The following is a 24,272-nucleotide window of genomic DNA, read 5'->3' on the forward strand; positions in this document are numbered from 1 at the left end:
CTAAGCCTGGCTGGCCCGGCGTCAGTATTTTTATCCTTCTTGATGTTTGGGACAATTCAAGCTCTATTTTCATTAGAAATTCTCACCCCTCTGACACCATTTAATTTGCATTGAAGTAATTCTTTATAGGAGTGTCACCAAAATCACCAGATCAAAATTTTGATCTCTTAGGTGCCCAGCCTTTCTCAAGGCTGAAAATAACTCTCCATCCACCCCAGCTAAGTTGTCAGGAGCAAGGAGGACCTCATCATAAGAAGCTAGCCTGCAGGTCCTGCAGTGAGGGGAGAGATGGCTATGGAAACACCCCCAGCTTCAAGCCCACCAGTGATTGTAAAGGCAGCATGGAAAATTATTTTTAAATTATGGAGAAAATCTTGACAGGAGCGTGGCTGAAAACCAAGTCATTTTGTGTTCTAAGCATAGCACAAAATAGGCAAGTTAAAATGAGTAGGGCCTCTCCCTCCCCCAGTCTAATCATATTGTCTAGAGGGATTTTTCTATGTGGGGGAAAAAAAATTGCTATCATCCCTTAGAGAACAGTCCCCACCTACTCATCAGCTCGCCGGAAGACACTAACAGCCCGTAAAGAGCTCTTGATAAAGAAGATGAGCTTGCGCAATCTCCATCTTCCTGCCTCATCTGTAGCCACTGATAAAGATGCTCTCGGAGTTTGATTCATCCTGAAGCACTTGAGTGCAGGTGGACCTGAGCATTAGAGCCACTGGAGGAACGTCAGGGCCAAAGGTCACGAGCCGCTTCCTGCCTCACTAGCTAGTTGCTATTTGATGTGCCTTCAGTGTCTCTCCTCTCCCTTGCACCATCCGATTACTTTAAAAGAGCTGCCAATTTTTTTTTTAAACAGAGCCTGCATTTTCAGTGACTACCAAGAGCCATTACTGCAGAATTAGAGAGACTCACTCTCTTTGCTGTGATCAGACTGTTTTAATTTCCCTTAGGGAACTAGCTCACTCAGAGGACTTTTAAGAAGCTCAGATTGCTCTTACTACTTAGGAAAGCAGCTTGGCTGAATCACCATTAGCGTGCCCTCCTCTTATCATTACAGGAGTGAAAGAGGGAAGGAGGCGAGTTGGGTTTCCAGACTAGCCCAGATCCAGGCCATCCTTCACTTGATAATTTTCCCATTCATTTATATCAGAAACCAAAGTTTGGAAATTTCCCTTCAGCAGAGTGATCTTCAGATTTGTCTTTACAAAAAAGGCCAAGGGCCAACAAAGATGACCAGACTCAACCTTGGGTAGAATCCTTTCTCCCTACCCCCAGATAAGGCTAAGAAACAACTACCTAGTACAGCTGTTTGCTTTTCTTCTTAAGTGTGTTTTCTTCATTTCTTTGAAGGTCATGGCAGTGAAGAATGGAAACCAGAAAGTCGTGAATAAACTGATCGGGATAGTCCGAAGGGCAACGGGAGGACGAGCAGACCCAGGCAGGATAAAGCAGATCCTGGAGAAGCAGCTGCAGTGAGCAGCTCTGGGGCTGGCTCCCTTTGGCTGGAACATGAAGAAGGCAAACCAGCATAGACTGTGTCTGGGCCCCTTCCCTAGGACCTCACGGCCACAGGCTCTGATCTCAGGGTCTCATTTTCTCCTGAGCCAAGCAGGAACCCACCATGCTCACCCCAGATCAGCAGCATGCCATCCTGACTTTACAAAATGTCTTTCACTGGGTTCCACTCCCCAGACCGAGATTACCAGGAATTCTCCATAGGAGAACAGAAGGTCTTGCTCCCGTGTTTGTTTCTATGCCAGTGGGAGCTTAGGGGGTTTCAGTAAGAAATGTAGCAGCAGCCTGAAGTCGCAGATTCTAGAATTCCGAAATAAATAAATCAGGCTCGATGATTTCAAAGGATGTACCAGCTTTTCTCTTTAGAGGGAAACAAAAAAAAAGGTAAATCCCGTAATTCAAGCACTATATTTTTAGCACTACAAATTGGTTGGTTCAGGCAAAAGGAACTGCAGTATCTGCACACAAGATTGTGGTGGGAGGTGCGGGGGCAGGGAAACAATGGTATCGCCCCTACCTGCTCATCACCCGATTAATAAGGATGCTTTGGTTTTTGGCCCTTGAGGATATGAGGGACCTAGAGCTTTGGACACAAGGTCTAACTGAGATCATATTAAAAAAAAAACAAAGGCAAATAGATGTTTTCAAATATTTTAATGAATAAAATATATACCCATACTTCACATAAAAAAATTAACTTACAATTCAAATATTGTGCAGATGACCCGAAAAAGCTGTAACATTAGGTTGACTTGTTTTATCCAGAAAGCATAATACTCTAACTTAGCAAATAGAGACCTTGACCTTTAAAAATAATCATCATGCACTTAATGTGACATCCAAATGAAGGTGGCCTTGCTTTTTATTCATGTCCTGTGACTCGTCACACCGTTTTGTCCACGATGCACAGTAGGCCTCTGTAGTGTCTGACTCAGAGCTGGCTATTAAAGAACAGTTTGGTTTTTTGTTTTCTTTTGTTTTGCTTTTAAATCACATGGGACAAAAACAAGAAAGTAAAATCTTGCAGTGGCCCTAGCTTGATACAAAATGTCATCAGCCGTTAATAAAAACAAAATGCATAAAAGATATAGTCACCTCCTCTTAGACTTAATGCTGTTCCAGTGACAGCTGGGTACCATGAAAAATGTGTTACCAGCTTCAGCCCCGTCCCTCCACATTTTGCAAATACCCACTTGGTTGCAAACAGACGGTCATTCCCTGAGAGAATGTAGAGGGGAGGAAAGTATCCCCCTTACCTTTCAAAAAGAGGAATTGGTTCGTGATGGCTGCACTCTCAATATTAGATAAGTAGTGAGGAATGAGCAGGTAACCTCTTCATTCTTGTCGGTAGCTGTTTAGAATTTTAAGATTCTACCTCACACACATGCATACACACACACATGCAAAAACTGCATGCAGGGTTTCTTACTTAAACACTGAAAACTAACAGACCTGAAAACAAAAAGCCTATTTTTACTTTCTCCAACCCTCCCTATGAAAGCAAGAAACTCAACCCTGATTTTCTTTTTTCTCTCTAGATTCCATAACTCTATGAATCCCAAATGAGAGGGGAAAGCAACCTCTTAACAAATAGAGTTTTGCTATTTGCGTCAATCTTTTGCAAAAGGCCTTAGCATCTAGGATAATAAAATTTGGCCAAGGCATTTCAGGCTTTTTTCAGAACTTAAGCCATTACTTAATTAGGATGGCAGCACTATCAAGAATTTTTTTTTAAAGGCAAATGTCTTTGTAAACCATATTAGAGACTGAAGATTCACAATGAAAAATGTCAGAGTTAAAACACTTGGCCTTTAAAATGCCAAATCTTTTACATTGCAGACAATTGACTATTACCAAGTTTTAAGATCTCCCCAAAAGGACTTTGTGTTGATCTAACTGCAACTGTAAAAACTCAGGTACAGTATCACAGACATTTTACTTGGACCCTCCACTAAACAATGTGATTTGTCTGCTTAAGGCCCCAGAAAATTCACAAGGAAAGCAGTAGCTCAGTCCTCCAGTGGGTCTCAGTAAAACTGCATTTTAAATACATTCTTTGCATGGGTGTGAATTTTGTTTGGTACCCTTTTTCCGCTATTCAAGGAAAATCTCATTAAAATGTATGAGTTAGCACCAAGGTGGAGTCTTTGCCATCTGTCACTAGAAGCTCCACCTGTAGAGGTTAGTGGCCAATACTCAGCTCTGACTGTGAGAGAGATGATGTGGGAAAACAGGCCCTTCTCCCAGACCGACTTACAACATATCATCCTGGCCAAGACCAAGCTTTGGGAGTAAGTGGAGTTTTGCCCCTGTGAAAAGTCTCCTCCACTTTGAACTGCTCAACACCAGCCTGGGAGTCGACCTAGGTTCAAATCCTACCACTGCCCACCAGATGTAGAGAGCACTTCCAGAGGTCATTTAGTCCTACACCCTCATTTTTATAAATAAAAAAACAAGTCCAAGAGGGGAAAAGACACGCCCAAGTTAGCATAGTGAGGTGCTCTGAGAATATGGCAGCGTACCTTACGTCACAAAGATCGTAAGAGGAATGGAAATATGTGATATGAAAATAAGACTATGCAGAGAAAAATTTGCTTCAACAAGTAGCATTTTTACATGTATCCTAAACATAAATGGAGAGAGCAGTAAGGCCAGAAACAACTAAAAGAGGCCACCCAGTGCAGAGGCGGAGGCAACACTCAAGAATGCAGCTAGGAATCAGATTAAAATGTCATTGGGAGATGTTTAACAAAATAAATATACAATAAAACATAGATGATCTTAATCTCTGGTTTTCTAAGTCAAATGGGACCTGCAGGGATCTGTTCCTATTTGAGTCTGACACTAGTTGTCTAATATATGCCAAAAGAATGAAAACTCATCCAGGGGTAGGGACTGTTGCATTTTTGTCTTTCTCCAGTACCTACCACCATGCCTGGTCCACAAAAGGCACTTAGTAAATGTTTGTTGAATGAATAAATTTTAAGCTCTCTGGGCCTCAGTTTCTTCATCTGTAAAAATGGACAAAACAAATACTTGGGCTACCTGCCCTTACAGCATCGTTGAGAGAGTTACATGGGAGAGCTTGGGTGAAAGTACTATTGCCATGTTGAAGATCCTTAAGAATAACTGCTTAGCAGGTGGTCTTCCATGAAACTCCTTTTGAACTGATCACATCTAATCATAACACTTATCATTTCTGTCACCCTGGTGACTAGAACTCAAGAGGCTGGGCACATACCTAGAAGCGAAATAAATTGGCCAGTGCAGTTGACCAAAGATGGGCTTTCTAGCCCTATGCCACTGCTGAGATGGGGATGGAGTTGTAGCTAAAAGCCAGGTTTTGAAACTTGCTTATTATGAGTAACCTGGAAGGAATGAAACTATCTTAAAATTTAATTCTTGTTTTCCAAGAGCCTCACTTATATGTAAGCTTGTGACCATGCCCCATCATATACACAATTTAGAAGCAGCTTCAGCTTCTAGGGCTCAAGGATTCTACAAAGTGACCTTTTTTTTTTCTTTTTTTGAGGGGACAAGAAAAGAGGAAACTGGGTTCTCTCTTACCCAGATGGAGTGCAGCAGCCACTCATGAGCCCAAACCCAATGCTGACTGGCATGGAAATTATAACTTGCTCCATTTTGACAACTTGGGGCAGTCTGCCCCCTCCTTAGGTAGCCTAATGGCCCTGTGCTCCCAGGGAGTCACCATATTAGTGCCAAACTTAGTATGGATATCCAATTAGTTTTTAGTCCTACTGCTGGTCCTACAGCTCAGAATTCCTGAACTCAGACAATCCAACAGCCTCAGCCTCCTGGCAAAGATCCTAGCAGGGATTATATGTGTGTGCCACCACGCTCAGTTAACCATTAAAAAAAACAAACAAACCTACATTTATTTGAATAAGCATTAAGACAAGACAGAAGAAAGCAGACTAAGGAAAATACAAATATTTTACCAAAAAAAATCCTCTGACTTTTAGCCAGATATATTTATTTGCTCTTCTTTGTAATAAAGAGGTGCTAAATAAGCAAATTAAGAGAACAAGTAATAATTTACCTGTCCGATCTATGGAGAAGGGAAGAATTTACGACCAAATAAGAGATAGCATTACAAAATAGTTTTTATCATTAATAAGTTAAAAAAGGTTTTGCACAAACAAAACCAATGCAACCAATATTAGAAGGAAAGCAGAAAGCTGGCAAGCAATTTTTACAGAAAGTGTCTCTGATAAAGGCCCCATTTCTAAAATATATAGAGAACTGAATCAAATTGATAAGAATACAAGTCATTTTCCAATTGATAAATGGTCAACGGATAGCAATAGGCAGTTTTAACAAAAAGAAATCAAAGCTATTGCTGGTCATATGAAAAAAATACTCAAAATCACTACTGATTAGAGAATTGCAAATTAAAACAACTTTTAGGTACCACCTCACACCTACCAGATTGGCTAATATGAAAGAAAAGGAAAATGATAAATGTTGGAGATGTGGGAAAATTGGGACATTAATGCACTGTTGGAGTTGTGAACTGATCCATCTGGAGAACACTGCCAAAGGGCAATCAAACTGTACACACCCTTTGATCCAGCAATACCACTACTAGGGCTGTATCCCAAAGAGATCATTAAAAAAGGCAAAAGGTCCCACGTGTACAAAAATATTTGTAGCAGCCTTTTTATGGTGGCAAAGAATTGGAAACTGAGGGGATGTCCATCAGTTGGGGAATGACTGAACAAGTCGTGGTATATGATTGTGATAGAATATCATTTTGCTATAAGAAACAGCAAGCAGGAGGATTTCAGAAGAACCTGAAAAGACTTACATGAACTGATGCAAAGTGAAGTGAGCAGAAGCAGGAGAACATTGTAACAGCAACCTTGCACAATGATCAACTTGACTGACTTAACTCTTCTTGGCAATACAATGATCCAAGACAACACCAAGATACTCATGATGGAAAATGCTATCCACAACCAGAAAAAGAACTGATGGAATCTGAATGTGGATCAAAACATACTATTTTCACTTTTTTTTGGTGTGTTTTCTTCCTTTTGTTCTGTTTCTTCTTTTCACAACATGACTAATATGAAAATGTTTTACACGATTGCCCATGTATAACCCATGTCAAATTGCACTGGGAGAGTGGGAAAAAATTTGGAACTCAAAATTTTATAAAGAAAAAGAAAATGTTTTAAAAAATTGTCTTTACATGTACTTGGAAAAAATACTATTTAAAAAGAAAAAAAAGTACTGAATGGTCAAATTGGTGGTTGTATCATGGCATACCAGTTGCCGCCTCTTCTGCCAAAGGGACTTTCCTAGAAATCATTCAAGACAGGCAACATCAAATCCCAATCTCCCTCTTTTGAAATGATTGCTCAATAAAAGGGATACTGCCCAGGAGAGACATTTCCTCCTAACAAGTCAGGCAGTAACATCACTAACTTCAGAACATTCAAGGAAATATAAGGCTCATTCATTCCCTAATAAGTACATAACAAATGGGACCTGAGAGCAGTCTCAGCTCTAGGAAGCCTTTATGGTCGGAACTGAGATGTACCATTATACTGTCACAGATTCAAAAAGGCATCATATGGGGCAGTGGGTAGGGTGGGGAAGAATTGTTGACTCACTAGAGCCTGCTTATTAATAAAAGTGTGAGTTAACATTAAGCTCAGTTTGCCCTTGAGAGGAAGAAAGTGGCATGACCATTTCAAGAAGAGACAGTCCAAAAGAGGCCAAAGGCCAGATAGTGAATGTACAGGTGGCTAAATCCCCCGCCCCCGGGGAGGGGGGGGAGCGAAAATAAAATCATAGAGAACAAAGGACTAACCTGTACAAATCAATTAAAATAGGCTAATAATAGGAAACCACCTACTGAAGTCGGCCTTTGATCACGCACAGTCAAAATAAGCCTGTTGACCCTCTGTGGCAGATTTTGGGAGACCACAAAAGACACCTGGGATGGGTTGAGTGGTTTGCCGACTTTGTTGCTGGAATTTTAAATACTGGGCTTGGCTAAGGGAGTTGAGTAGATGACTATGACTTTGATAAGATCAAGGGCTGGAAGAGACAGCAGACAATGTAACGCAACACTTACTTTATGGATTAGGAAGCTAAATGACTGGCCCAAGGTATTAAGTGGCTGAGAAAGGATTTGAACCCAAGCCTTCTGATTCTAAATTCAACATTCTTTTCACTGCAGCAGACTCTTAACTGTTAATGATGGTGCAGTGGTTGGTGCAGTGCAGCTGGGAGGCTGAAATCCCTTTGGTTCCTAGAAACGAGGTCAGAGGTTCTGGCTATCTTCCCATAACCTGCCAACCACCTTTAACAAATACCTCTTTTCTGGCTCCTCCCCTCTCTAGTCCACAAAGGGCTTCACTCAAAACCCACCCGCCCCTACCCACATCTATTTGGCCAAAGCCCAGTTTACCCAGTAAATGAGCTGCCAGGATAATCTGCCCTCTAGAACAAGGACTAGTTGCTTGCTAATGGGCTATTAACTGCTTGAGTGAAGAAACGATTTATGGGCACAAAATCATCTGGGAGACAAGTCTTCCCCCCTTCTGAGAGCTTTTCTGCTAATGAATATTAGGTTTAAGAAAGGCCATTCCTAAGAAGCGTTTTGCTCAGTTCCATAATTTCTGTAAGGATGAGGGGATCTTAAACCTTTCCACTACTCTGTTCTTAGGAGTGATTTGGCATAGAGTTGGGTGTCAAGGGAGGTGCAAACTAATGGCTAACATCCAAGGGGGCCCAGGGCAGGGAGCAGAGTGACCTATGGCTGCTAGCTTGACCCCACTGCCTGTCCCCTGCTACAGTTGATCCTGCCAGGCTAGCTGAGGTTCATGCACAATCAAGTAGCATGTGTAATCACAGCCATCCTGCAATAAAATCTTTCATACAAATGGCCAGCGGGGACAGCGGTTTCCGTAAACACAGCACTGGTAATGGCTGATTAAATCAAGCAGACCTGAAGCATAAGCTGGGGACCTACAGCAAACATGGGTCAGTAGTATAGATGTTTAAAAAAAAAAAAAGAAAGCAAGGGCTTTTGTAGGGAAGAACATTGCCCCACGCTTGCTTGTGTACCTCCAGGTCCAGAGTAGACCACCCTTGTCCTTAGCTCCAAACCATCCCAAAAGATACAGAAAGCCAAACACCTCTAGAACAAGAAATACGAAACACGGAGAGGAAAGGGTATACACCGGCCACTCTGCCTACAGTAGACAAGTAGAGGGCAATGGGAGAATGTCTTCTTCCTTGGCTAGGAAGCTAGCTTCCTCAATAAGCACAGCTCTCCAAACCCAGCCATGAGCATTGGCGGCTGCCCCCTGAGAACGCCTGATAGCACAAGCAAGCAAAACACTTCGCAGCCTCCAGCCACAAAAAGATGGTTCTGTCAACCCAAATGACACTGACTTTTAAGTCTACTACATCTGAGTCCAATAAAACCCATCCATTTCCCCAAGCGGAAAGAGTTTTGCCGAGTGGACCAGACACATACACCCACAAACTTGACAAACTCAGGATCGCTCTCACTCCCCCTCCTCCACCTCTCCAGAGCAAAGCATGGGACCATAAAGAAAACCCGTTCCCTATAAGTCCTCTAAGATGAATGAAAAAAGTACTTGGCAGCAGTATTCCCATCTCTACTAGTGGGAGGTGGAGATAAACTATCAGGGTCAACCTTGCCTAATTTCTTCCTCCAACCTACCCTTCTCCCACGTTTTTTAAATTAAATTGAAATATTTGCCCATTTTCAAAATCCGGCTTCCAGATATACATGCTCTACTGTATTTTGAATGATGAAATGTGGTCAGTTCAGAATACAGGTGTTGAAACCGGAGTTGAGATTAAAGCTGAAATGGGCAACCCAGAAAGTTCTGGACCTCACCCAAGTCTGTGTCTGAGTGGGTACCCTTCCTTCCCCAAGTCTACAAAGCTGGCACAGCCCCACCTGAGGACCAAATCAACAAGGATATAGTACCCTTACTTCTTTCTAGCTACCAAAGATCACAGATTTAGAGACAGAAAGGACCAGAAGAATCGGCAAATTCAATCCTTGTTTTACATATGAGGAAACTCGGGCTCACAGAGGTAATGTCACTTAGGGAAGGTCACATAACAGCAGAGAAAGGAACCCAGGCTCACTGGCTCCCAATCCAGGACGACTCTGTCAATCACACTGTATTATAATCTGGCCACTATTCTTATTTTTAGAAACTCAAAAATAATCTTATTCCACGGTCATCCTCCTCCAAATTCCTTTTCTAGTTTACATTATAGCAGAAGAAGCTATTCCCAATTTTTTTTAAGTAAGAGTTCCTAGGGGCCAGGAAGAAAAGTAGGCATTTATTTGCTTTTATTTCTTATCCTGATTATTGCACAGGGGATCCTTCATTATCACCCCTTTTCCATTTTCAGTACCTTATATTATCAGGATCTATCTTTCAAGTTTTCTACAAATAGATTCCTTTCCTTTCATGCCCCTAAATCAGCTTAACTTCACAGGTTGTTCAGGATTAACTTCTTTGCTGCCTTATTAAGCCACACAAACCTCTGTTGCTCTTCTGTGGTGTTGCCATCATAACCCACTCCCCATTTTTCCCTTGCCCACCTCATTCCATTTACTCTCTCACCACCTTCTCCAGGGCATTCTCAAGAGAAGCAGCATACATGACGCCCACCTCCAACCCCTACTCTTATTTAGACCTGGCTTCCAGGGGTCAGTTTGTCCCCAAACTTCATTTCAGATAACCCTGGTCATAGCTTTGAAGGGGCATGCTTTGGAGTTGCAGTATTTGCCCACAAATAGCCATGTCCTATTTTTAAATTCAAAATCAGTAGAGGGCTAACTTGTTTTCTATACATGTAGGTTAAAAGCTTCTCTGCAACCCCTGTGATGAGTGATGCATATCACCTTTTCTTCCATTAGGGGCATTGATGGAGAAGGTAGATAGTTGACTAAAGAAGATATGAGTCATAAAAAGCAAATTCTTATTCTTCCCCAAAGACAGCAACCACAGAGGCCTTTTATAACGGATCTGAAAAAGATAATGCAGAAAGTAGGAGCAAACCTTTCTGGCAAGCCACATAAGCGATTTCATTAGATAGTGAGTCTAAACAGAAGGAAATACTTGAGGAACATAAAGTTCAAAGGTTTTGGTGTGAGAGATTTAAATCATCCCATGAAATGACAGCTTAAAAGTCCTTCCTCACCCCCCTCCCACCCACTCCCACAACCCTTTTCCTGACTTAAAAATCTCCACAGTTAGCTCTCTCTGCATAGCAAACTATATTCTCTTCTAAACAGAGACCTATGGGGATTTGAAAATAGAACCAAGGGCCTAGAGATTCAAGCAGGTGAGAGGTTTCCATTCTGAAACACTCAGGCTGCCCCACTGCTGTCCAATGAGCTTTTTTTAAGGCAAAGATTTTCAAGTCAGAAAAAAAAAATGAGACTTTGGTTTCTCACTGAGAATTCCAGAACTAAGGCTTAAATATAATCCCTAAGAGGTCATAGGATCAGAAGACTTAGAATTAGATGAGACTTTATTAGAAATCATCTAGTCCAACCCCCTAACTCCTTCAGTGAGGAAACTGAGGTCTGGAAGGCTTAAGTGCTTTCTCCAGAGCCACAGAGGGAGCAGAATCCAGCTGGTGTTTTCATTAAGCCACATTGCCTCCGAGCTCTAGCCTAGGTCAAATTCCCTCTTATTTCCTAAGTCTTCCAACGGATAGGCACCGTACCTCAAGTTCTGTTCCCTTCAGGATCTTTAAAATGGCCAATGCTGGTGCCTTCTCCAAGCTCCTCTCCTGCCTTCTCAGCTTCCATCAGGATTAAACCAGCACTTCAAAGTCATATTCTTAACTGGTCTCTAGAGAAGAAGCTTACTTCATGGGGACAGGCCCGGCCCAGGGGACTCCATCTGTTTTTCTTGCCCAAACAGAGCAGGAAGCTAGACTTTTTGATCTCCTTCCTTCATAATACTGCAGGCTTATTATGAATTGGTTTTTCTACCCTGGAGAGCTCTGCTTGAAAACAAGAGGATGGGGGTGGAAGGTGGCATGGGGCACAGTGAGAGAAGGGGAGAAGATATAATTCAACACTCCAAATAATGTTTACGTCTAGAATCATGTTTTGATCACAATTATTTTCAGTTTCTCCCTTCCAGGGTGGTTTAAGGCATGTCTGTAGAACTGGGAGGATAGAGAGGCAACTACAGTGATGCACTCATACATTCCACCTTAGGCCCTCCTAATGAACCCCATTACTCAGGAAGCAGAATTTCCTCTTGGAGTGAGGCAGTAGCAGCTACTTGGCTCAGCACAGATCCTAGGAACCTGTGTACATCTGCTCACCTGGCTCCCAGGGTGAAGGGGAGAAAACAGCACACAGCACCCCTCTACGGTGTGCAACGACACATCAGAAAAAGCACACAACTGTATAACATCACCAGTGTTTCTACAGGCAGCACTTAGTTTACACAAATGCTAAAAGCCCTATTCCCCAAATGCAATGAAATTGTCTCGAGTCTATAGGTTTCCTTTTTGGGAGCACTTGAAAAACAATTCTAATTGTCCTTCAGACATGAATAAACGATGCTGGCCTTTCTTCAGTTGGTCAAGAGAGAAATAATCAGTCTCCTAAAAAACAAGGTTGCCACTTGCATAGGAACATTTTATTATGTGCAAATCTCACCAGATTAAGCTCACTTCTGTGTTTAGGGAGCAAAGGGAGGCTGATGAAAGTAAGTCTTGCTCACAAACACAATGGGGAAATTCCATGCATTCCTACTTCTTGCCAGCCTCAACACTCCATCTGACTTTCCTGGTGGCCAGCCCTGCGCTGGAGGCTTCCCACACCCTAAGGCAAGATAAATTGAACAGTACACTTGTTTTGCAGGGAGATGCTTGATTTCAGTGGATGCAAAGAAGAGCCAGGGGTTCCATTTCTTTCCATTCTTCCTTCTAAAGAACCTGGTGACTTGAACTGAAGGCCAGAGGAGCAGTCTGCTAAGTCTCAGGCATGTTCCATTGGGAACTGTTTTCCCTCATTAAGGCACCAGAGAGGTCAATGTGTGCCTGGTGATGAGAGATTCCAAAGGAGTGGAGCATGCCTGGGACTCCCAGGGTAGCCCCAAACAAATGTCTGTCCAAGTGGAGACCAGGTGCACACTCAGCTGAAAGGCCCAAGGCAGGGGAGAGAAAGGGATGACAAACAGAAAATTGGGGGAGAAGTTGAGCAAAATGAGAAGCCCTCTTGCAAGCTATCACCTCATGAGACTTTCTACACAGCATAAGATCATAAGGCCCAGTGGTGAGAGAGAATATATAAAGAGATTATTCCCCTCCCAGATCAAGTATTGTCAGGAAATATCAAAGTAGAAATTTTTATAAGCAGCTTTGTATTTAAAAACCGGTCAAAACACTAAAACCCTTTTTTAAAACTACACAAACTTGGTTTTTTGTTTGCTTTTTTTTTTAAGGGCTAACAATAAGATTCCTCAAAATCACCCAGGATCTTGTAGCATAGAATTGAATGCTCCTGGGCCAAGGCTGCCAGTTCTTTCAGAAATTCTGGGAAGAGGGCAGCAGCCAGCATGGTGTTCCTCACAGGCAGAGGGATGCTAGGAAGGGTCCCTGGTGTCTTCCCTCTGTTGGGTAGGAAAGCCTGAAGCATCCTCGAAGGACTGTCCAAAATGCTCCTTCCAGCTGCTGTTGAGTAGGAGTCCTGATTGTGATCTGAAGTCAAAAAAGCAAGAACATTTGCTGTCACTGACGTCATAGGGTCTCAAATACTACTTGATTTCTTGGTTCCCTTACTTGAACGGAGTTGACATTGGATGGGGGGATACAGCATCATCTATGATATCTACTTACCATATGTATCTACATACATCTATGTAGGGCAAAAAGAGAGATGTTGGCAGGGATTCTTAACCTGTGGGTTAAAGTTCTTAACCTCTAGACCTAAGGGGCCTATAATCTTGGATGGGAAAAAAATTAATCTATATTTCAGTATATTTGGGGTTTTTTTATATTTCAATATAATTGGTTTCCTATGTCTCTTATTTTATGCATCTAAAAACATTATTTTGAGAAAAAGTCCATAGACTTCAGCAAATTGCCAAAAGGACCTATGGCACAAAAATGGTCGTGTCCCTGCCTTAACTCAGTATATACCAACATTCCTCTCCACATACCAAGATAAACTCCAAGACATAAAAGGTAACAAAATAAACAAAGCAGAGGAGCAAAGAAGAAAGTACCTGTCAGATATGAACAGGGGAAGAGTTCCTGACCAAAGAAGAGACAGAGGCTTACAGAAGGTAAAATGGACAGTTCTGATTACATAAATTAAAAAGGGTTTGCACGAACAGAACCAATGAAGTTCAGATTAGAAGAGAAGGAGAGACATGGGGGGAAAAAAATCTCTGTAGCAAGTTTCCTGATAAAGAACCTATTTCTAAGATATGTAGGGAACTGATTCAAATGTATAAGAAAAAGAGCCATTCCTCAATTGACAAATGGTCAAAGGATATGAACAGGCAGTACTGAGAGGAAGAAATCCACACTATCAATAACTATACTCTAAATCACTAATAATTAGAGAAATGGTAATTAAGCAACTCTGAAGTCCCACCTCATACCCACGGAACTGGTAAAGTTGATCAAAAAGGAAAATGACAGAAGCAGAGGTGCTTTGGGAAAACAGGTACGTTAATGAACTATTAGTGAAACTATAAACCGATCGAGCAATTTGGAACTACGCCCCAAAAGCTATTTAAACTATACATGCTTCTTTGACCCAGTGATACCACCACTGGTTCTACACCTCAAAGACATCAAAGAAAGAGGAAACAGATGCATCTATACAAAAGTATTTATAGTAATTTTTTTTTATTAATGGCAAAGAATTGGAAACTAAGGGAATGCCCATCAATTAGGGAGTGGCTGAACAAGTTCTGGCATGTGAATGTGATTGAACACTACTGTGCTATAAGAAATTATTTCAGAGAAGCTCAAGAAGACTTGTTGCGAACTGATACAGAGCAAGGAGGTCAGAATGTGTAAAGACAAATAACTTTGAAAGACTTAGGAACTCTGATCAATATAATGATCAACCTTGAATCCACAGAGCATGCTACCTATCTCCTGACAGAGAGGTGATGAACTCAATAATACAGATTGAGAATTTTTTTTACATAGCCAGTACAGGAATTTGTTTTACTTGACCATATATGTTTGTAACTGGGGTTTTATTTTTCTTATTTCCCATTAAAGGTGGGAGAGGTAAGAAGGAAAGAATGTAGATGTAAAAATAAAATAAAATTTAATAAAAAACAAAAAGTTTTTCAATTAAAAAAAAACCCATAGAGATAAAGTGATTTGCCTAAAGTCACTTTTAAAAATGTAATGAGAGACAGAAGGACTCCAAATCCAGCCCCTTTTCCTTTGTATTACGGTCTGAGTTTAGTCTGGAAACAGGAAGACAGGAAGATAAAGTTCACTCCTCTACTGCAGTCCTGACCACCTTCTCTTGTATTGGATATACATGCCTACTATTCAGTGGGCCAGGCAGAGATGTAGGCAAGCTTCCTGTTTCTCATTGCCACCTCCACACCTTCCCCCTACCATCCATCTTCATTCAGTAACCTGTGCTCCTTTAAGGTTCATTGCATCCAGGTTAATCATCTTATCCACATCCTGGCAGCTGCGATCTACCAGTCCCCAGGTATCCTGGCTCCCAGTTTTCCCCTTTCCCCAACCCCTTTCCTCATACTTGAGAACTTCAATTTGCAAGTGGATTTCCTTTCACATGCCTTGTTTTCCACTCCCCAGCTCTGTCCAGAGCCCTCTTCTTTTTACTCTCTATGAACCCACGGGTTTAATTATCCCTGCAACACAGATATTTTGTAAATCTTTATACCCAGTCCTAATCTCTCTCCTAAATCCCAATTCCAAATCTCTAACAGCAACACACCGAGAGTCCTACCAGCAATTCAAACTCAATGCGCCCAAAACCAAACCGGTATCTTCCCCTCTAAACATCCCCTTCCTCCAAACTTCCTCAAGTCTATTGGTAGCACGATCATCTTCCCACTCACCCCGGTTCAAAACCTCCAAATCAAGCTGTCCAGGCCTGACATGCCATCTCTAGGCTTGGTACACTGGACATGGGTTATTCCCCTATGGTTACCCTGCGCCCCCTTTCTCATCTTGGCCTTTCAGAATTCTCCTCATCTTTCAAAGACTTCTCTAGGGGCAGCACAGAAGGACGGACTCTTCTCCTGACTACAGGTATTTTTTCAAATCAGCCAACTGCAGGCAGTTTCAGTGGCTGTTCCCCATGCCTGGAATGACCTCCCCTTCTCGCCTCTGGCACCTGGCTTCCTCAGCTACCATCTCACTTTCTATAGGAAGTCCTTCCCAATCTCTCCTAATTCTAGGAGCTGAGCCATCTCCAGTCATCCTGACTTAGGGGTTGCCGCTAGACTCCAGTGACTCTGGAGGCGAGAGTGAGTTGATGACTTTGTGCAGCTCTGCCTCACTGAAATCCAATTCACTCACAAGTCAAGACATCGCCCTCATGAGGTCGTTGGCCCTCTTCGAGAATGAAGGACAATAAACACAAGAAAACAAGCCTAGAACCTCCTTTCTGTCGATTATTCTCTAGCTATGCCCCGTGTAGCCTGCTTGTACGTGGTTGTTTGCATGTTGTCTCACTTTATATACTGTGAGCTCCCCAAGGGCAGGACTGTCTTGCCTTTCTTTGTATTCCCAGCACTTCACATAACACTGGGCACACAGTAGTTGTTTAATAAATGTTTACTGACTGATTGGTTTCACTTTTGTTGTTATTGCATCATTTTTCGGTCATGTCCAATTCTTTGTGACTTCTTGGCAAACACACTGGAGTGGTTTGCCATTTCTTTCTCCAGCTCATTTTACAGATGAGGAAACTGAGGCAAACTGGGTTGGGGACTTGCCCAGGGTCACAAAGCTATTAAGTGTCTGAGGTTAGATTTGAACTCAGGTTTTACTTTCTCCAGCCCACTTTACAGAGCTTACAGTCCTCTAAGACACCTCCCCCCCAGTTAGGAAGACCTGAGTTCAAATCCAGCTTCAGATACTTCCTAGCTGTGTTACCCTGGGCAAGTCACTCATCCTTTGTTTGCCTCAGTTTACTCAATTGTAAAATGGGGGTAATAACAGCAGCACCTCTCTTGCAGGGTTGCTGTGAGAGAGTCTCATGAGATATTTAAAGTGCTTAGCACAGTGACTGGTACATACAGGTATTATATAAATACTCATTCCCTTCCCTTCCTATATGGCCTTGGAGTGTAGCTGCAGTAGAAAACAACATAAGAAGGGGGGATTTATGGCTAGTCAGCAGGTTATCTGAGAAAGACTTGAGGGTCTACAAGCTTAACATAAATCAATAGTATGAGATGGCAGCTAAGAAAGCTAAAGCAATCTTCAGGTGCACTGAGAGAGGAAAAGTGTTCAGGAATACAGAAATGATAGTCCCCCTGCATTGTGCCCTGGGTAGCCACACCTTAGCATTGTATCTAATTCTGGACACCGTAGTTTAGAAAGGATGATGATAAGATGAAGAACATCTGGAAAGACCTCAAGGGTGTTGAAGAGCCTAGAGTTTGTGACACACGAGCATTGACTGAAAGACCTCTGCTTGGCTAGCTGAGAGAAAAGAACATTTGGATATTAGAGCAGCCTTCAAGTATCTGAAGGACTCTCACTTGGGAGAGTTTGTCTCCAGGGGCAGAATGAGGAGCAGTGAGCAGAACCCAAGTGGCAAATTTAGACTTGGCAAAGTTTCCTAATCCATGAGATGAATGGGCCATCTTGGGAGACTAACAGGTTCCTTCTCATTGTAGGCTTCAAAGCAAAAGCTACAGGACCATCCATTAGGGATGATGCGGAGGGATTTGTGTTCAGCCCCACATTGGAGGCACTGGCTCAACCCACAGAAGGGCCTGGGCTCCCTTCCAACTCTGTGGTCCCATCCTTGGGACAAGAAGAGGAGGGAAGGTGACAGATAGCAAGCTGCAGCAGGCAGGATCTGCTTCCCATGACCCTCCCTTCCCTGAGGCAGGACTGGAATGGAACTAACTGTTCTGTCCAACTCTAGGCTTTCTAAAGGAGACTTCTTGACTTTCCTCTTATAGGGAGCTGAGTGTGTGTTTTTTGCTAGAGGCAAAAGGGAAGGGTGTAGAAGGTGTGGAGACCTTACAAAAATAATATTAATATGGCAGTTGCATGTATGCAGAAGTGTCATAATGGACAGAAGCATATAAAAATAGCTGACATTTTAAATATTTTTAAATTTACAGATTGCTTTATATGTGTTATGGAAAGAACACTGGAAAGAAAAACAGGGCTCAAGGGAAGTTCTGACTCTGGCCCAACTAATTATATGACCACAGACAATCTCCTCCCCACTAAGCCTTAAATTCCAATGTGTAAAATCCTGATTTGTTCTGTGAGGTTTGAATTCAAAGGGCTGCACTTGAGGACTTAGAGGGCCACATGTGGCCTCGAGGCTACAGGTTCCCCACCCCTGACCTAGTCAAAGTGGCCTGAGTCAGGTGGAAAGAGCACTATACTGAGTGTCAGGGTCTGGGTTCAATTAAAATAGCTAGCATTTATATAACACTTTAGAGTTTGCAAAGCACTTTACATAGAGTAATTCACTTAAAATTGTTCAACTATTTCTTCATCTGTAAAAGGAAGACAGGATTAAATGACCCTCCCAGCTCGGATGGGCCTTGCCACATATGTTGATCAGACTCACCTTTTGGGATTTCTTCTTCCCTTATAACCAACTTCACTGATTTTTTTTTTAATGTAAAGGGGAGAAAGAAGTGGGCAAGAACAGGTTGGAAGACATATATAGCCTATATCAGGTTGCTTACTGTCTCAGGGAAGGAGAAGAGGGAGAGAGGGAGGAAAGAGGGAGGGGAGCTCAAAATAAAAAAAAATGTTAAAATTATTTTTACGTATAATTGAGGGAAATATATATATTTTTAAAAAGAAGAGGTTTGAAGAGACAATGTGATTTTCCTGGATCCATAAACCATTAAGGATGGGCCTGAATGTAGCCTTGTGTCCACAGGGAGTGAAGCATGCTTGAGAGTAAGACTGGCTGTTCTAGTACAGCAGCAGATCAGTCCGCTGTTGCTTTTAAAGGGAAGCCATTTTAGGCAACTCGGTGGCACAGTGGATAGTGCCTGGGGCCTGGAGTCAGGAAGACCTAAGTTCAAATCCTGCCTCAGACACTCACTACCTTGTGACCCTGGGCAAGTCACTTAACCTCTTAGTTTCCTCAGTTGTAAAATGGGGATAATATCAGCACTTCCCACCCAGAGTTGCTGTGAGACTCAAATGTGATAATATTTGTAAAGCACTTAGCCCAGAGCCTGGCACATAGCAGGTACTACAAAAATGTTTATTCTCTTTCCCTTTTTATTAGTTTCACTAATGATAACAATTGACAGTCAGCACTTTAAGGTAGATTATCATTAGGATAGAAAATCTTTAGATTTTCACAACAACCCACGAAATAGGCACAGTTTTTTAAACTCGTGATCTGGAGCTATGTATCTGAGGTGACGACTTGAACACAGCTTTTCCCAACTCCAAGACCAGCGCTCTATCTCCCTCACTATGTCAGAGACAAGACCTCCCTTCTTGAGTGTTGAACGCTGGGCAGTTTCTGACTTTCTTTTTTCTTCTTTTTTTTTAAATTAATTTATTTTGATTTATCAACAATCACTTCCATAAGCTTTTGAGTTTTTAATTTTTCTCCCCTTCCCTCCCCACTTCCCTCTCCAAGACAGCACAGAATGTGATATAGGCCAAACATGCAGTTTCTAACTTTCCAACAAGCATATCCCACCCCTCTCCCTTTTACAAAACCACTCTTTGGATAAGATCTGTGGGTCCCCCCTTTACAAGGCAGAGCTCAGGGGCTTTTCACTATGAAAAGGAGTTCTCTAAATGAGAAGTTCAGGGGATTGGAACTCTTGCTGGTGTATATCAGAGCCCCTTACAATTGAGGAGCAGGGTAATCGGCAGAAGCCAGGATCCCCACCCCTGCTGCGCTTTTCCTTCTCCCCATGAGTTAAGACCCTTGTGTAATGCTCCCCTGAACAACCTCCAGAAATCTTTCTGGCATTCTGCTCAAAAGCCTTCCCTTGTAATTTTTAGACACGGTGAAACATTTCAGGAAAAGTAGCTTTTGGCACCCTGACATTTATTTATACCCTACCTTCCTGCCTGCCGGGCTTTTCCTGAGCATCTGTGGAGCCCTTTACAAAGGGTGTAACTCAGAAAGATGCAGCCAGAACTGCTCCACCACACTGCCCTGGCATCGTCCCCACCCCCTCCTTTGGCAGCCCTGGTTTAAAAAAAAAATGAGTCTTCTCACTCATCTTTCAAGCTCAAGTCTGGATAACTGCGGCCTGACAACCTAAGTGGGTTTCCAGGGGCCAAATGTCACATTATCATCCTCTTTTTGAAAACCGTTCATATCCTTTGGCCACTTATCTCTTGAGGAACAACATTTGGTCAATTCCCTCTATATCTTGGACATTAGACTTTTATCAAAGATAAAAGAACCACAGATCTGGAGCTGGAAGGGACTTTTGTTGCTGTTCAGTTGTTTCAGTCACGTCTAACTCTTCGTGACCCCATTTGGGGTTTTCTTGGCAAAAATACTGGAGTAGTTCACCATTTCCTTCTCCAGTTCATTTTACAGATGAGGAAAATGAGGCAAACAGGGTGAAGTGACTTGCCCAGAGTCACCCAGCCAGTTAAGTGTGTCTGAGGCCAGATTTGAACTCATGAAGATGAGTCTTCCCAATTCCGGGCCCAGTGTGCCATCTAGTTGCCCTTCGAAAGGACTTTGGAGACTATCTATTCCAAACCATTCATTTCACAGATGAAGAAACTGAGGCCTAGAGAAGTTAAAGTGATTTTTCCAAAGTCACATAGGCAGTAGCAGAGGAAAGATTTGAACCCAGGTCCTCTGGGTCAAAATCCAGCACTCTCTGCACTGTACCATGCTTCTCACAGATTTGTTTTTTCAACTGACAGCCTCTTTTTACCTCCTAGCTGTGCTGATTTTGTTTTTGCAAAAACTTTGTAGTCAAAATGTCCATTTTCTTTTATGATGTCTCCTATTTCTTGTTTGGTTAAGTATGTTCCTCTAAGCCATCCTCTGCTTTTTAAAAGGACATAATATCTTAAAAACCATTGGTTTTGGGGCAGCTATGTGGTGCAGTGGATAGAGCACCAGCCTTGGAGTCAGGAGGACTTGGGTTCAAATCCAGCCTCAGACACATAACACTCAGTAGCTGTGTGACTCTGGGCAAGTCACTTAACCCCAGCTGCCTTGTCAAAAAAAAAAAAAAGAACCATTGGTTTCTAAGATTATTACACTTAGATTACTTCATTTTCCTACCCAAATACTTCCAAAAACATTTAATGAGAACTCCCAGACCTTACTTAATATGGGGGCTTGTTCCCCTCTTACGTTGTCTTCACAAATATCCTGAAAGAAGAGTGTAGAATGCTATGGGAAGATCATTAGATTCAGAGGCAGGGGACCCAGGTGGGCTACTGGAAATATGAGTGAGCTTGGGCAAGTAATTTCACGTGTGGGCCTCCAAAGTTTAGCCACTTGTAAAATTCAGAAATTGAACTAGATTATCTTCATGGTCCCTCCCATCTCTAAATCTGTGATCCTCCAAGGTGTAAAAAAAAAAAAAGGATTGGATTAGATGTCTAAGACCTGTCTTGTTTGAGCTCAGGATTCTGTGAAGCTGTGACAGCTCAGGCAGGTATTACTAGCCAATCCCTTCCATCTACCCACCACCATCTTGTTTTTGTTTTGTTATCCAACAACAAAAACTGAAATCAAGTTAAATGACTCGAATGAGACCATAGTTATGACTAGAAATCCACAAGTAAATGGTACTTATTGTCCCACGGGATATTTTAGGGTTGGAACTTTAGGAGAACCTAATCCAACTCCTTCATTAAACACCTGAGAAAACTGAGGCCCACTGAGAAGTCACAGGGACAGGACAGGGATGAGAGCATGGAGAAAGGACACAATTGCTGGGATGCTCTCCCTTGCAAATCAGGATGGCAACCTTTGCTGGAGTTCTGCCCCAGTGAATGGTTGGATAGACGAGCCACAGGTCAGCTGAGTCATAGGAGAAAGGAAGCTCGCCACTACTGCGGGGTGGGGACAGAGTGCAGCAAGGACCCTGGGACATCTTCCTTCAAGGCTCAGCTCACGTGGTGCCTCCCTCCTAGGGGAAGCTTTTCCTGAATGACTTTGTTCAAAGCAATTCAGGAGTATAGATCTAAGGGTAAAAGGAACCTGAGAGAGCAACTGGTCTGACCACTTACTTTACAGATGAAGAAACTGAGGACCCAGAAGGTTAAGTGTCTTGCTTAAGGTGATAATGGCTTTGAACCCAGATCATTTGACTCCAGATTCAAGGTTCTTTAATACTTGTCCTCTTTTCCTAAAATAATTTCATATTGTTCATACTAAAATAAATTCATACTTCCTAAAATAATTTCCTCTGTTTGCATGTCTCATCCCCTCAGGAGAATGTAAGTTCCTTAAGCGCAAGATCAGTATTTCATTTTGTCCTTGTATTCTCAGGCCTTAGCCCAGTGCCTTGAACATAGATAATACTTAACAAACGCTTAACACAATGGATTGGTTTTGCTGTCCTTTTGTTTCAATCCTGTCTGACTCTTTGTGACTCCATTTGGGGTATTCTTGGCAAAGATATTGGAGTGATTTGCCATTTCCTTCTTTATCTCTTTTTAGAGATGAGGAAACTGAGGAAACAGGGTTAAGTGACTTGCCCAAGGTCACAGAGCTATTAAGTGTCTGAGGCCACATCTCAATTCAGGTCTTCCTCACTCCAGGACCAGCACTCTATCCACTGTGCCACCTAGCTGTTCAACTAGATTGGAAATTAGCATCAGAAGACTTGGGTTTGATCAGAAGCAGCAACCCATACTAGAAGGATGATGCCAGGCAAGTGATTTCATCTCTCTGGGCCTCTGCAGACTGAGCTATGGTGCCCTTCGCTGCATCCTAGATGAAGCAAGCCAAAAAAAAAAAAGTACTGCTTATACCTATGACACAGAGCTTCAGCCATGTGGGAGAAATCAGCACATACCTCACCACCAACTAGAATGGTGCATTTATTCATGGTCTGGGATTAGAATGCAGGGGTGTCTTCATTCCTGGTCTGGGGCCAAATTAGCTCTTTGTGACACTCCTTTGACCTCCTCTCAGAGAGTAGCCTAGCCCCACCTAACCACTGAGTGTATAGAGAAATTGCGGAGGAGAGGATATGGCCACACCATCTAGGAACTTGGATTCCTCCCTAGGTGAACAAATACCTTCTGTTTTCCTGCAAGTGACACAGGCTACCTTTCCAGCATTTACATAGCTCTTCTTAGCCCTGTTTTGTGAACTGTGATGTGCTCAGTAAATAATAATAAAGAGAGATTTAGGCAATGAAAGGGAACATTTTCAACAGTTAAAAACCATAGCAAAAAGATGTGGAAGGCACCATAAATACCAAGTAGCATTGGCAGCATAGCTAGGGTTCCTCTGACCAAAAAATTGTTAAAAAATGAAAAATGAGACTGATTTTTTAAGCAGCCGAGATAATTAAGAACTTGAAAATATTGATTTATATGGAGTGATGGGGAAAAATAATAGGCACAGCTTGTCTATGTGGGGACAAAAGAGGGCATAAATAATGACTACAAATGATTGAGGGCTGGAATTACTCAGGAAGGAATGGATTGGGTCAGAGAAATTGAGGACATTCTAATAGAGATGTAAAAAAAAATGTCTCAATTAGAAATGCAGCATTTGGGTGTGTTAGACCTGCTCATATCCTTGTTGGAGCAGAGTTTCTCATTCTAAGTTTTGGGATCTTCTGAAGGATCTCTCTTTCTGGAGACTTATGATGTTATGCTATGTCGAGTATGAAAGATCATGACTTATTAACCAGTAGGATCATGGGAGCTAGATGGGACCTTCCAGATGACAAAGTGAAGTCTTATTTGTTAGCTTTCTAGGCTAAGCTGATACTTGTCTGTGTCAGAATTCCCAGGCTGAGAGAGGAGAAGGAACACATGAGGTCTGGTTATGTTCCTTTACCCTAGCATTGAAAATTGTGACAGAGACCTTAACCCTAGCCCTTGTCCTCAATTTCATACCACCTCCAAAACCGATTGGTTTATTTGCTGAGACTAAAGGCCAGTGAGATTTGGGATCTCCCCTACCCAAATGTGTCATCAATATCACTCCTTTACTCAGAAGATCAATGATTGCAAACTGTCTGATAGAGGGTTTAGAAGAAAAGAGCAATCACTATTACACCAACGATGGATTGAAGCAGCAGGATTAACATCCACCATGTTATTGCTCCTTTATCCCTCTACCCCGAGAGGACCAACGCTTCCCTTTCCCTCAATTCTCACAGTCAGTTACCAAATCCTGTCAGTTATACTCCTGTGACATCTCTCATACTCATCCTCTTGTTCCTATTGTCATTGATACCATCCCAGGACAGGCTCTTGTTAGCACCTGGACTGGTTTTTTTACATTTTTTTTCTCTTTTTCTTTTGGCTTTTTGGCGAGGCAATTGGGGTTAAGTGACTTG

At 42.3% G+C, this 24,272-nt stretch overlaps 2 protein-coding genes across 6 annotated transcripts in view; one reads left to right on the top strand and one right to left on the bottom strand.

The window, feature by feature from the left end:
• GATB (glutamyl-tRNA amidotransferase subunit B) overlaps positions 1-2,607 on the top strand; it is a 110,970-nt gene extending 108,363 nt beyond the window's left edge. For both annotated transcript variants that reach the window (XM_020994123.2, XM_020994124.2), the window contains one exon: positions 1,357-2,607. In XM_020994123.2, coding sequence (XP_020849782.1) covers positions 1,357-1,482 — 126 coding nt within the window. In that variant the 3' untranslated portion in view covers positions 1,483-2,607. The remainder of the gene's footprint in view (positions 1-1,356) is intronic.
• The window catches only part of FHIP1A (FHF complex subunit HOOK interacting protein 1A), a 420,438-nt gene that overhangs the window by 37,833 nt on the left and 358,333 nt on the right, over positions 1-24,272 (bottom strand). For 2 of the 4 annotated variants that reach the window (XM_020994119.2, XM_020994120.2), the window contains one exon: positions 2,161-13,278. The exons of the other annotated variants lie outside the window; for them this stretch is intronic. In XM_020994119.2, coding sequence (XP_020849778.1) covers positions 13,025-13,278 — 254 coding nt within the window. In that variant the 3' untranslated portion in view covers positions 2,161-13,024. Of the gene's footprint in view, positions 1-2,160; positions 13,279-24,272 lie in introns of those variants that run through there. 4 annotated transcript variants of the gene reach the window in all.

Source organism: Phascolarctos cinereus, unplaced genomic scaffold (genome assembly GCF_003287225.1).
Source record: "Phascolarctos cinereus isolate Bilbo 61053 unplaced genomic scaffold, phaCin_HiC Scaffold_9;HRSCAF=440, whole genome shotgun sequence".
Lineage (NCBI taxonomy): Eukaryota > Metazoa > Chordata > Mammalia > Diprotodontia > Phascolarctidae > Phascolarctos > Phascolarctos cinereus.